This window comes from Silurus meridionalis, chromosome 29 (assembly GCF_014805685.1).
Source record: "Silurus meridionalis isolate SWU-2019-XX chromosome 29, ASM1480568v1, whole genome shotgun sequence".
Classification (NCBI taxonomy): Eukaryota; Metazoa; Chordata; class Actinopteri; order Siluriformes; family Siluridae; genus Silurus; species Silurus meridionalis.
The window spans coordinates 2301608-2315809 of NC_060912.1; the positions used below are offsets into that span (position 1 = coordinate 2301608).

The following is a 14202-nucleotide window of genomic DNA, read 5'->3' on the forward strand; positions in this document are numbered from 1 at the left end:
CCTGCTTAACCGATGTCCTACAGATGGGTAGGATTTGGAGGGCAAACCTCAGAAAGCAAATTATGGGCTCTACTATGGAGGATAACTGATCTGAACCAGGTGTGCAGTTGCAAGGCAGAAATAATATAGAACAGTCAATTGTAGGAACAATTCACTTAGTCCAGTGTTTAACTGAGTTCCCTCAAATGTGGTGAAAACCATTGTCCTTTTATTGAACTAGAAAATATAAGCAGGACCCTTGTCCTGAACCATCTGTTGATTGTCTTATTGGAGGAGTGTGTTAAACTTCAGGGTATTCTGAGGGGCAGTGCATTTGGCTGTGCTGGTTTCTTGTTTTTGAGACCTGTGTTATTCCACAGGCTCAAAGACCAACTATAGCACATATGGGTTGAATTGCATGTGTCTGGCAATGGAGGGTGTGCCATCCACAATTGGCATGACCATAAAATAGATTGACAGAGCGCAGCTCTGTGTCCTGGCTTCGGTCTCTTGCTGACAAGACCGAAGTTTATATCAGCTTCACAGAGTGATTGTTCCAGTAAAAAGATGGCTAATGCAAGACAATGTCAGAAGACCTCAAGAAAGCTCCATAATGACATGATGCTTGTAATCCAACATGGGATGAACCACAGAGCTTGGGCACAGCATTGTAAAAAAATTAAGTCTAAAACCTCCTATAGGGCGTTTAGTAGAGTCTGGAGCGCTGTGAAACCCTAGAGATTGCTAACTCAGAAACTGAAGCCTTAACGATACATATGAAGCAGCTACCAATAAGATTCAATGCATTTCACCCCGTGTTACTATGCAGTGGGATCGGATTTCAATTCAATGCAGGACAATGCTTTGAAAAAAAAAATTTTATTCTTTGCAATATAATATGGTACAGATAATTTGCTTTTTATTTCTTTAGTGTGTTTAGCGACAACAGCCCCAGAGCTGTTAGCATTCTGCCAAACAAATGCTGTTAGCTAAGATAAGGGTTTAAAGCCAGAGGTTTACCCTTTTTTTACACCGCGAAGGTGTGGGGGTAATGCAGTGATTCGGCTAACATCATGCTAAGAGCAAGCTCAACAAAGGGATGGTGAGCGTTATATTGAGGGAGGCCACTCAACCGTGTTAGGTTCGCTTAGCCACAGGATTTCTAGTCAGAAGGTTAAGAGGAGTGGAAGATTGAGCCTACGCTCTGACATAGCCAGTCTTTTTGTATAATCTTTTTAGCTAATCTTATTCTACGATTCATGACCACTGTTTTCTCGGCAGCTCTGAATCCTAATCCCGCTACATGTGAACATTAGCGGCAGGTGTATTGGATTTCTCTAGTGATTGTATCGTATACGTATTGTTTATATTTTTGATAATTTCTTGTCTTCCAGGGGGACAGGGGTGAAAGAGGTCCCGCTGGTCTTCCTGGATCCCCGGTAAGTCTGTGATTTCGTTTCTTTTCTTGTTATACCTTCGTCTTTCTCTCGCTTTCAAAATATTGACTATTCCTCCGTCTTCTCCACGCTCGTCGAAGACAAGATGGCGGGGACGCGTGTCGTAACCGAGCGAAAACATTCTCGTTTTAGAAGTGGAGCGGACGCTGGAGTGCTCTTCATGCCTCGATTTAGGCATTAACATTTAGTCCCAGCGCACTCCGCTTGTTTACGCAGGCCAGTTTGTTTCACTTTCCCTCTTTTCTATTGGGAAGTATATATAAAAAAAAAAAAATCGAAAGAAACAGCCATTGGGTTTTTGCAGTGAGGCTACAGAGCCCTCTTGTGTTTCAATTTAAAACTGCAACGTACCAAGAACACAAGAATGGACACTTGAGTAAGGCATAATGTGTGAGATATTCCGGTCTCAGTTTTCACGTTCAATTATTATTATCATTATTTTAATTCAGTGTGTTTTTTTATACTCTTCTTTCTAATTTTGTCTCCTTTTATAGGGTAATATTGGTTTCCCTGGTCCTCAAGGCCCCCCGGGACTCCCTGTAAGTGTTCTTTACTCTCTCCAAAATGCTGTTTGCTTTCATTACTGTTCAGTTTTCACTTCCTGCAGTGTCCGTATTCAACATCCGGAAAAGAGAAAAAAAACGACGCTAATGGGGTAGCTAGCGAACTCCTTATCTTAGCCGAGATTTGGGTTTTAAGACCAGTGATGGACGAAATACACAAACCATGTACTTGGGTTAAAGTTGAGATACACTATCAATAAAATATTACTTCAGAAAAAAACTCCTTTAAACTTTGACTTGAGTAAAAAGTCTCCAAATGCAAAGTACTATGATTTCTACGATCTCATCAACTGCTTTTAGACGAACCGTAAAATGTCAGAAGAATCGCAGCTGCTGTTCGGAGCTGATTCGGAGCTGATTATAAGCACTTACGAGCCTCATGTTGTCATATTTCTGCTTAATATTTGATTGCGTATGATTTTTCATTAATTATAGGGTCAGCAAGGTGAGAGAGGACAACCGGGACATCCTGGACTGAAAGGAGAACAGGTAGGTCTAATTTCTTTAAATTTTTTTTTTATTTTTATTTTTTGTTTTTTTGCATAATTTGGTTGTTTTCTAGATACATATATATTCTTAATTAATTATGATTTTTTTTTTTTTTTTTTTAAGGGTCCACCTGGAAATCCTGGATACCCAGGCGGCATGGGACCACCCGGTCTTTCAGTAAGTGTAGATCTACTTTAGAACTGACTCTAAATGTTACTAGATGCCATAATTTGCAGATGTCCATATTTTTCTGTTTATTAAAAAGCCCATTTCTGCCACGTAAAAAAAAAAAAATACCAGTTTGCCTAATTCCGACTTCATTTTTCGCAATTCCGACTTTTTTTTCTGCCGATTCAGAGTTCATTTTTAACAACCAAGAGGAAGCTTGAGCGACAGTATCACTTCTGCCCCAGCTTCAGTGTTGCTATGCAACGCAAGTACATAGCAGACAGGAGCAATTTATCGAAATGATGTCGGAATTAGCATAAATAAAGTCGGATTTTCGAGAAATAACGTCGGATTTGTGAGAAATAACGTCGGAATTGCCAGAAAATCAGGCAAACTTTAGTTTTTTTTTGTTTTTTATGTGGAGGAAGAGTATGGAAGCCCGTTTCCACCACTGAAAAAAAAAAGGTTATTTTCACAATTGTGTGATATAAAAGTGAAATTCTGAAATTTGTTTCTCAGAATTGTGCGATATAAAGAAATAATTCTGAATCGCGAAAAAAAGGCAGAATTGTGGAATACGAGCGCGTTTGTAACTCGTTTGCGACACTTTCTGGCAAAGCACATAATAGGTTGCCATGTCTATTATAACATACGCAAATTGTAAAGAATTATCATGCTAAACAGGTAAATTGACCACACCTTATCATCAGGAAAATCGCATACAAATTTCTGTTTACAATAAAACGGTACCTCCCGTAATCTCGTGGTTTCCTACTGCATGGTGCTTTTCCAGAAAGTGTCATATCTCGCAATTTTTCCTCGGGAATCAGATTTTTTTTCTCGCAGTTCTCATAATAACCTTAATAATCGCAATGACCTTTTTTTTTTTTTTTTTTTTAGCAGTGCGGAAATGGCTTCCATAGAAACGGGCTTTAATACTTATCACTATAGGGAGTTGTCATTAAATCAAACTGCTCGATAAGCTGAATAACATGGTCTTATATACATACACTGCTTTAGGGACTCAAAGGAGAACGAGGCAACCCAGGCACCATGGGGCAGAAAGGAGAATCGGTGAGAACGTTTTTTTTTCTTTATCACTTGTTATCCCACAACATTTAATAGCCACTGGTAGCTGGATTAATAGCGGTATCACCAGAAAATCTATTTATTACTAATTAAGGCACTTCCTGAGCAGGTTTATTCCTCTTAATCCACCCACAGCATTCATATTTTTTATCTATTTGTTGTTACATTTCGACTACAATATAACTATATTACTTAGGAGTTCAGAAGTTTTAATTAAAATGAATAAAAATCATAAAAATACTTTTTTTTTGGTGCCTGAAGACACTTTCTGGCATTTATGAAGCACTGAAACTGAAGACTCCTTCCATTGATCAAAAAATACCTTAGAATGTATGACGTAGAAGTTCATATTCATTTAAAAAGTATTGAGACACCTGTTTTTTTATGTTGATCCATGTTGAAATGGTTTGCATTAACCTGTTATAATGTTCTGGAATGTTCTCTTGAACCCCCCCTGGCCTCTTCACCTCACCTACCTGACTTTACTAAGTGGCTAATCGAATCACTATATATCTCCAATATCTACAGGAATGTCTTTGCAGAATAGTGTAGATCATTATACCAGGAAACTATACGGAATCACAAAACGTGTCCATATAGTGTAGGGACATGGACAGTATCAGAGCTGCTGTGGAATTCTTCACTGGAGAATACGCTGGTCATTTGTCTTTCTGCTTTTCAGGGACCACCAGGATTCCCGGGTCATCAGGGAACGCAAGGCTTAGCTGTAAGAAAACATTATCCGAAAACGGTGTATCACATCAGTACAGGTTTATGTGCTCATATATACTGCAATTATTTAAGCTCCATTTAAAGACGCTTGTGTGCTTCAGGGTGCCAAAGGAGAAATAGGAATGTCAGGACCCATAGGACCAAAGGGAGATCAGGTAAGTTTGCTAAAACTATTTCTCAGTCACAATTATCAGCACTTCAAAAACAATCCCAGGATCGTTGTTTTCAATTGTTTTGTATCGGTTTTATAGGGTTTCCCAGGACCACCCGGATTTCCAGGACAGCAAGTAAACATGCATTGCTCAAATGTGTTTTATTTTTCATGGATTGCCTATTTATGTTTTTTCCCCCCAAGTCTAACAGGGAATTTTTTTGTTTAGGGACCTCCCGGAAGCCCAGGAAAAATCGGCCCCGTCGGACCTCCAGGACCTAAAGCAGATCAGGCAAGTCGCAACTTTTATATTAAAATCCGTGTTCCGTCACGAACGTATTAAAACACGATTTTGTTCTGCGACTGAGCAAAATCGCTGCCATTTTCTGACATCGATAACGTTTTTACATCAGATTCGGGTTTTTCTGCAGCGTCTCTAAAAAAAGGAGAAATTCCTGACAATTCAGCATTTCAAGGAATGAAGGAATGAATGAATGAATGAATGAATGAATGAATGAAAGATGGAAGGAATGAATTTATTTGTGAATATATGTGAAGACATTGAACAAATAAATTCATATCTAATTGGGGTTTTTAAAATGCAGACATTTCTTAAGTATGGTGAAATAAATAAAACAGTTATTAGTAGAACATCTCTTTAGAAAATTAAAAATTAAATGCAAAAACACACACACACACACACACACACACACACACACACACACACATACAGTATACACATCTGTACTACCCAAAATGGGTCTAACAAACTATAAAAAAAATTTATATAATTTATTTCATTGTATTTAATCAACTTAATTTGCACCTATTAAATCAATATAACAATAAAGTTAATTTGATTTCTTTTCTTTTCTATTTATATATTTAATTTTTTTTAAACCAAACAGGGATTTTATTTGAAATTGTTTTAATATTAAACAACGTAAATGAAAAACGAAAAGCAATTTTAGGTTTTGCATTTTTTCCACATACACAGTAAACAATAGACCAAAAGCAACCAGGTGTATAGACTCACAGACTGTTACAGATCAGATTTATAGAAAGTAGTGTCCTCACATATCTCGCTGTCTTCGCTGTTTCTTTTCCGTGTGTAAATAACTTGTTATTTCGGGTTTTTCCAGGGGAGTCCAGGACTTCAGGGTGCACAGGGCTCGACGGGGCCTCCGGGACCTCCTGGAGCTCCAGGATTGCAGGTAAGGGTGCCAGGGTAATGTTTTAAAACTCTAACTATGGAAAGCTGACATGGCAATGTGTTCTCCAGAGAATATCCGGTGCTCCTCAGGGAAGCATTTAGTGAAGATGTACAGTCCGTTATTTCCCTGCCTGGGAGGAATCTGTAAACTAAATATGAATTTGTCATTTGTTTGCACTTGTTTGTGTGTGTGTGTGTGTGTGTGTGTGTGTGTGTGTGTGTGTGTGTGTTTGGCTTTCCATTTTTCTAGGGTGCACCTGGGATGGATGGACTTGATGGGAAAGATGGCAAACCAGGGATTAGGGTCAGAATTGCAGAATTTTTATTTTTGTCTTTTCTTTTTATAAATGGAATTGTATATTTACATATCTATCTATCTATCTATCTATCTATCTATCTATCTATCTATCTATCTATCTATCTATCTATCTATCTATCTATCTGTCTGTCTGTCTGCCTGTCTGTCTGTCCGTTACACTGTCTGTCTGTTTGTCTGTCTGTCTGTCTGTCTGTCTGTCTATCTGCTTGTCTGTCTGTATGCCCATTACACTATCTATCTGTCTGTCTGTCTGTCTGTCTTACTGTCTGTCTGCCTGCCTGTCTGTCTGTCCGTTACACTGTTTGTCTGTCTGTCTGTATATCTGCTTGTCTGTCTGTATGCCCATTACACTATCTATCTATCTGTCTGTCTGTCTGTCTGTCTGTCTGTCTGCTTGTCTGTCTGTATGCCCATTACACTATCTATCTATCTATCTATCTATCTATCTATCTATCTATCTATCTATCTATCTATCTATCTATCTATCTATCTATCTATCTATCTATCTATCTATCCAGGGTGAGTCGGGTATACCTGGCCCTATCGGCCCCAGGGGAATCCCGGTACGTGTGAAGTTCTTCCTCTTCGTTCATGTACATTTAATCTTTTAATGTCAGCATCAGATGATCAGAACATCACAGCTGGACATAAACTCTCTCAAAAACTAGATTTGAACTTGACAGATGGTTTGTTCTCACTGTGTGTGTCTCCATGTTACATGCTGATGATTTGGTGCGTTTCCTCATGGCAGGGTTTCAAGGGCATAAAAGGACATACCGGCCTTCCAGGACTAAAGGTGAGAAAAAGAGTTTATTCATTTTGTCATCTTTTTTTTTTTTTTACACACAAACTAAACTGGCTAAATATCCAACATATAGCAGTATCAAAATCCCACTTTATGTCATTTATTCTGTAAATGTGTATTTTACAGGGAGACATTGGACCTCAAGGCCCATCCGGAACAATTGGAAGACCAGGACTTGAGGTTTTTCAGATTTATCTGTCTGTCAAGCTTAACTACGAGGTTTAAAATAATAGTTTTAATTGAGCGCTCGATGACGGGCAATTTAAGCACGCATGGTCGTTAAAAGGCAGAATTTATTCATGGGCGTGGATCGGCCATGCGAGTGAAGCAGCACTTCAGTCTGACAAGCCAACGGTATCGAGACGCTAATTTTCTCAGAAACTTCGAGATGAGAAGCCTCTCAAACCTGGACCAGTTTCTTTTCGATAAATAAAATCTGGAATCTATCTATCTATCTATCTATCTATCTATCTATCTATCTATCTATCTATCTATCTATCTATCTATCTGCATGTGTGTATGTATGTTGTATACACACTTGTTGTCATTCTTGCTTAGATTTTTGCAACTTTACGGAAAAAAGCTACACGGTTACGCGTTTACGTTATGATGCGTAAACGCTGCTTGTTAAATAGATTCACAGTTCTAGCTTTCTTTTCCCGTTTCCCTGTTTGGATGCCAAATACAGACTACTGCCACCTGCTGGTATGGGAGAGTTCTATTCTCTTACACAAGCGCAGATTGTTTACACACGGTCTAATAATCGGGCTAATTTGCAGCACAATCGGCCGATGCCGATTAATAAAAAACTGCAAAATTCGGTCCTGATAAATCGTCCGGCTGATCAATCGTTTGATTTTTATCTTGGGATAAAAAATAAGGACCGAAGAAGAAATGTCCAGGGTTGTAATCACAATGGTGAGCTTGTATTTAGGTTTTAAATTTCGAATTCTGATAAACAGTTTCAGGATTTTATTTCATTTTTTAAATGATTTATATGCCTGATTTGTATTCATTTTACCTTTGGTCCATTCACACAGGGTGACCCTGGTCCACCAGGGCCACAAGGACCACCTGGTGCTCCAGGACATCTGGTAATTTTTAAACAATGCCTTCCTTCGCTTTATTTTTGATGCCAAAAAAAGCATGAATGTCAACATATGTGCTATTAAGTGTGTGTTTAATTCTCTCTGCAGGGTTCCGCAGGCCCCCCAGGTCCACCAGGACCAGCTGGAGCTCCTGGCACGGTGAGCGATCAGGCCAACGTGCTAATAATAGGCCCGCATGATAACGATTTAATACTCGGTTCTACAAAGATCCTACTGACTCTCCTTGTGTTGACATGCAGGGTATTAAAGGTGATAAGGGAGAGGCTGGAGAGAGAGGGTTACCAGGCATGCCTGGGTCTCCAGGGGCCCCTGGACATCCAGGACAAATGGTTTGTACTTGAAGTTATTTAGGAAATAACTCCTTATTCTTACCGTGTTTTATTAACGTGACGATTTATTTTGTACTTTAGGGCGAACCAGGCAGTGATGGTTCAGCGGGGAAAGATGTAAGTCATACTTTTAATCTGTTTCTACTCTCTGTGAAGTAGCTGCTTTTGTCTACAACGCATCCTAAAGGTACAAACTGACTAATGATTTTCTCTCGTTTGCTGTCTGAATCTGAAAGGGAGCAGCAGGTCTTCCAGGAGAACCTGGTCAACAAGGACAGAAGGTGTGTATATATGTTTGTGTATGTAGGGATACACAGTAGGGATGGTGAGATTCACCAATTCGCATCAGTGCAGCGGCATAAAATCATCATGTGATGCATTGATTAAAAAAGTGACGTAAATGACGTATTACAACGCTATGGAGGCATGGCCTAAAAGTCACATAGAATGTAGATTAACATTGCAGAGGTAGAGCTGCAAATCACTCCGAAATGTAAAAAAAAATTGGCAAGAACACAAAACTAGGAACCGCAGAAATCATGGCTTGGATTACTACTGCTGTGCTGTGCCACAGAAAAACGACATAAAAAAGAAGACCAATCAAGAACTAACACAAAACAGGTGAACAAAATCAGGCAACAAACCAACGACAGGATCTCACAGGAAATGGTAAAAATTATTATTTTATATTGACCAACATATTGTAGCATACTGAGTGTGTCATCTGTTTCATCCTGTAGGGTGAGGCTGGATCCGCAGGTCAGAGGGGTCCTCCAGGAGAACGTGGACGTCCTGGGCCCCCTGGAGGAGGAGGATATAGCTCAAAAGACTCTGGAATGGGACTAATGGGACCCGCAGGTCCGCGTGGAGACAAGGGTAGCCCTGGAACACCTGGGCAGTCCGGACCTCCTGGAACACCAGGATTACCTGGAACTGATGTAAGACATCTTGCCTTACTTAGTGAAAGGTGAAATGTATAAGGATTTAATTTAGGACATGCTTTTTTCAACTAGCTTTGTTTTTCCTCTTTTCAGGCTGTCGTCAACTATGATGAGATCAGGTCTTTCATCAGGCAGCAGGTTATCAAGGTCTTTGATGGTGAGTCCAATTTCTGGTTAGTTAGAATTACAGTTTTCTCAGTTGCTTCAGAGCAATTCTCGATTTATTGTTAATATTTGCAAACCAGTAAGTGCATTTCTCAAATGAAGAGTTCATCAGTTTTGCAGATTAATCAGCACCGATAGTTGATTGATTGCAGCTACTGGCAAAAATCCATACCGATAGTTTTTCCGGGTTGCGTTATACAGTACAAAAGCAGCCTCTAGAGGCAGATCACTGACGCCACATGCTGTTAGTTTGAAGTGTCTTTTTTTTTTTTTGGATGAAACTCTTTTTATTTATTTAAAGTGTTACTTTTTGTTTCGGTTTGAAGGCATGTCTTTTATTTTCCACAATATTTATTCATATAATTAACATATTCATTTTTATTTCATTTTTATCAAACTCGTGACTGAGTACTGTTTTCCATGTGGTGGTAGGTTTGTTTTTTTATCCAGTATCCATTTCGAAATCTGGTTGATTAATCGGATATCTGCATATACGATCCAACGTATCTATCGGTCAACCTCTATTTAAAACAATTAGATTGTGACAACTGGTTTAACCATCTTGCCTAGATATTTTTGGGAGTTAAGACTGAACCAGTAGGTGAGAACCAGTATATATTTTGTTTAAAATGATAAACAATTGATGATGTAGGAAACAGCAGACAGCAGCTTTGTAGATGCTGGAGATTTTTTGGAGAACTTCATTTCTGATCTGAGAAACGCTTCGAAACAAAACTGTCAGTCAAATGAGAGATTTCTAACAAATACAAATTTAATTGTTGTCGAAAAATTGGCAGTAATACTGATCCCCTTGAAATGACTGTTAAAATGTTATGGGGGGGGGGATCTGTAGTAAGTCTGGCAATGTCATCGCTTTGGCTTGCAGCGTTTTGCATTTTCTTTCGTTTGTGCATTAAGGTCATTTTGTCGTTGACGAATGCTTACTCATCTGCACTGTTCTCCCCAGAGCGAATGGCCTATTACATGTCACGCATGCAGATGCCAGTGGAAATGGTAGCACCTCCAGGCAGACCTGGACCCCCAGGCAAAGACGGCACTCCAGGAAGAGCTGGAAACCCAGGGCTACCAGGCCGTCCGGGACAGATTGGACGAGAGGGGAGACAAGGACCTGTAGGCCCTCAAGGTAAATTCAACACTTTTTTTTTTTACAGGTTGAGCAGACTTCTCTCGAAGTTGTCATATGTGTTTGAATCCTGATTGACATTCTGGTTGCAACTGCAGGTCCTCCGGGCACCAAGGGAGAGAAAGGAGATAAAGGCGTTGGAGAGATGGGAGACGTCGGACCTCCTGGTGCTCCAGGTAAGAACCTGATCATCTTTTATTTTCAGTATGCAAACGTCAGGACCAATTTTTATAATGAAAATTTTGCTTATTCAACAATAAGTTTGTAACAGCTGTTCAGAACTTTGTTAATAAGACAAAATTATTGACGCTTGTCATGTTACAAAGAAACTGCTGATTTCAGCAAATTTCCGCCAAATTATTTAATTGTGGGCTTCTCTTTGATTCAATCCCGCTTTGTTTTTCTCGATTTAGGTGTTCCTGGACCTCCTGGTTATGGGAAAATTGGCGCACCAGGCCCTGTAGGTCAACAGGGCATCCCTGGTATTCCGGACCACAAGGACCCAGTGGAGCAAAGGGCAAAGATGGGCGTTGCCATCCATCCGACTGCATGAGTGGACCTGTTGATTACAGCCCCAAGGGGCCGCAATTTAAAGGGCCCATGTACTAGAGTTTAAGTGAGTGAGGAGGGAAAAGGGGAGGGTACAAAAATAACCAAATAGACAAGAGCCAAAGATCAACAAAACCAAATCGAAAATGGTTTATGGGGAACCAGTTGAGCTAAAGTTCTAATGGAGTTTAATATAGTCATGGCTGGACCAGATTGGTTTTTAAGCTGTTTTTAAATCCCACAAAAATGATTTCCCTTTGCAAAAGTGTCTGTGTCCGATTTCAAACTTTCGCTTTACCCGATAGTTTACGACTAAAAAATACTAAGCTAATAGAGTTCTCACTTCAGGACTTTACCTCTTTAAACACATGATCCCTCGGTTCATTGGTTATGATGGAGTTTGTCTCCGTAGGTTTAACCTTTTAGCTGATTTCACACTGTTCAGCCCGGAAAAAATACACAAAATTCACAGCTTTTCTACTTCTCTCCAGAGAGCTTTCGCTTCCAACAGTTTTGTCGCAACACTACCCATTACCTATTTTACCCAACACACAATGTGGAACCAGCTCGAGTTTTTTTTTCAATAGCAAAATCCTTTTGTAAAGCCGGGTTTCCGTCGGGTTTTTCATGGCAGCTGCTGAATTTTACATCACCTCCGACAATTAAAAAAAAGGAATCGTTTTGAATCGTTTTTTTTTTTTTTGTTCCTCCATTCTCCTAAGATTATATAATGTAGCTTGATGTAAAGGCACAACCTGAGATATAATTATTCCTGTTTCCTTTGAGGCCTTGTGTTGTACATATTAATATTTATATGTAATGGCTTATTTTTTTTTTTTTTTTCTGTTTTTTGTTTTTTTAATTGATCATTTTAAATAGATTGGCGTCAGCATTCCGGTCGCTCAGATTGACAGCTCGGATATTGTGTTATTTTTTTTAATAGCACTGCACAAAAATTAGCAAAAAATTTGTTTATTTGTAAATTGGTGGAATTTATATTAATTGAAGATCGTATTGCAGAAAAAAAGGGTCGTATTTATTTGAGTTTTATGTCTCTCTCTCGCCACGACCTTGCACATCGGCATTCCAGACCTCCGGCCTTTTTTAGAACTCTTTACAAACTTGAATAAATATATATATCAATTTTTTTTTGACATAGTCAACCACTTTTTTGGGGGTAAAACCAGGTCAATTTTTTCTTCTGGATAAAGATTTGTTTGCTTAATGACTTACGTGTCATCCAGGCTTCAATGAGAGAATTTCACCATCAGCACTTTATTCTTTCTGTCAGACCTTCGCAATACGTGTGTGTGTGTGTGTGTGTGTGTGTGTGTGTGTGTGTGTGTGTGTGTGTGTGTGTGTTTCTCAATCTGTATATCGAATAGGCAGATGTCATCAAGTGTGTAGTTACATGTCTAAAGAAAATCGGTTTAGTTTTTTGATTTAGTACTAAAAAAAAACTAAATGTCGTGTGTGAGTCAGTACAGAAATACAAGGGTTCTGGAATGTGTGTGTGTGTGTGTGTGTGTGTGTTGTGGATGGTTTGTCAGATTCTCTCAAACCTGGGACTTAAAAGATGCACTACATTTACATCATTTGGGAGACGCCCTTATCCAGAGCGACTTACATTTATCTCATCCATCCAGCTGAGCAGCTATGGGGTTAAGGGCCTTGCTCAGGGGCCCAGAAGTGGTAAGCTTTGTGTGGCTGGGATTCGAAGCCACTAAGCGACCACATCCTCCTCTTTATGCAAAACACAATCCGCTTGTGTGAACAGTTTTACGGCTTCTTTCAAACTTCAACGAAAAAGCAAATCTTTTTTTTGTTTGTTCGTTTTGTTTGTTGTTCGCTTCCAAACTTCCCAAACAGATTCCCGCACAGTGCATTAATGAACGCGTCCTTTGCGTCATCGGTGCTAACGGCGACGTCGCGATTCTGTCAAAAAAACGAGAATTTGACAGAAATTCAGGAGTACATGATTAGGACCGTACGTCTTTTGATTGACAGTAAATGGCTGTTTGTCCTATTATTTTTGTTATATGCTTTATAATATAAAAAAAAAGAAGCAATTTAATGGGAAAAAATTGCCACCATTACATATAGATCCATTTGTGTCGTTCATGTGTTTGTGTGCAACTTTTTTTTCTTTTTAAAGAAAACTAGGAAAAGCAATAAAGTTCTTTTTTTAAAGCAGATTGCTATGGATTTGTTCATTGAAATGCCAACAGTCGCCATTCAAGCAGTAATGTTTATTGATCAGTGCAGGGGGGGGTTTGGAGAAAGTTCTGGAGAAGTTCCCTCTCCGGCTTGAAAGGTGAAGCGCTTAAGAAGGTAGGGAAAAGAGAAAACGATGCTTCCCTTTCCGACACATAAAAATTAATTTTTTTTCACTAATAGTTGAATTATTCTTTATAATATATAAATATCTATTATATTTGACATCAATTTCTAATGAATTCCAGATATAAACGTGCACTCAATGGAAAAACTTTGATCCTAAGATTGGTATGTGCTTCTTTTTGACAACCCAATTTTACATTTAGTCTTCGTTTTCTCTTATAATAACGGCATTCTTCTAAAAAAATGGTGTTCCACAAGATTTTGGAGTGAGCATCTAATTCATTCAATAAGGTGTTTAAATAGGGTTGAGATCAAAGCTCAATACCAGGCCACTCAAGATCTTCCACTCCAACCCATGCAAAGCTTATATTCATGGAGCTCTCTTTGTGCACAGGTGTGGATATATATATACATCTCATATATATATATATATATATATATATATATATATATATATATACATCTCAATCCTGGAAAGCTTTGGCATAAAAAGTTTTCTCAGTACACCTGAACCATCCTAAACATCCAGCTTCGTTCATCACCAGGGAACCACCACACCACCACAACCGGGATCTTCAAAACACCATTCGAATGTTTTACTGCTGAGCGTCTCTTTGAGTCTTCTTTGGAGCTCCACAAGTTCAATGCCTTCATTCGCGA

At 39.0% G+C, this 14202-nt stretch overlaps 1 protein-coding gene across 1 annotated transcript in view; it reads left to right on the forward strand.

Moving 5' to 3' along the window:
* col16a1 (collagen, type XVI, alpha 1) overlaps positions 1-13397 on the forward strand; it is a 98294-nt gene extending 84897 nt beyond the window's left edge. The window contains 25 exon segments of the mRNA XM_046843798.1: positions 1374-1418; positions 1931-1975; positions 2435-2488; positions 2612-2665; positions 3677-3730; positions 4428-4472; positions 4579-4632; positions 4729-4764; positions 4858-4920; positions 5771-5842; positions 6092-6145; positions 6679-6723; positions 6912-6956; positions 7092-7145; positions 8006-8059; positions 8162-8212; positions 8314-8403; positions 8485-8520; positions 8640-8684; positions 9144-9341; positions 9438-9501; positions 10477-10653; positions 10752-10829; positions 11067-11141; positions 11144-13397. Of these exon segments, the coding sequence (XP_046699754.1) occupies positions 1374-1418; positions 1931-1975; positions 2435-2488; positions 2612-2665; positions 3677-3730; positions 4428-4472; positions 4579-4632; positions 4729-4764; positions 4858-4920; positions 5771-5842; positions 6092-6145; positions 6679-6723; positions 6912-6956; positions 7092-7145; positions 8006-8059; positions 8162-8212; positions 8314-8403; positions 8485-8520; positions 8640-8684; positions 9144-9341; positions 9438-9501; positions 10477-10653; positions 10752-10829; positions 11067-11141; positions 11144-11262 (1707 nt within the window). The 3' untranslated portion in view covers positions 11263-13397.
* Positions 13398-14202: the final 805 nt, after the last annotated feature.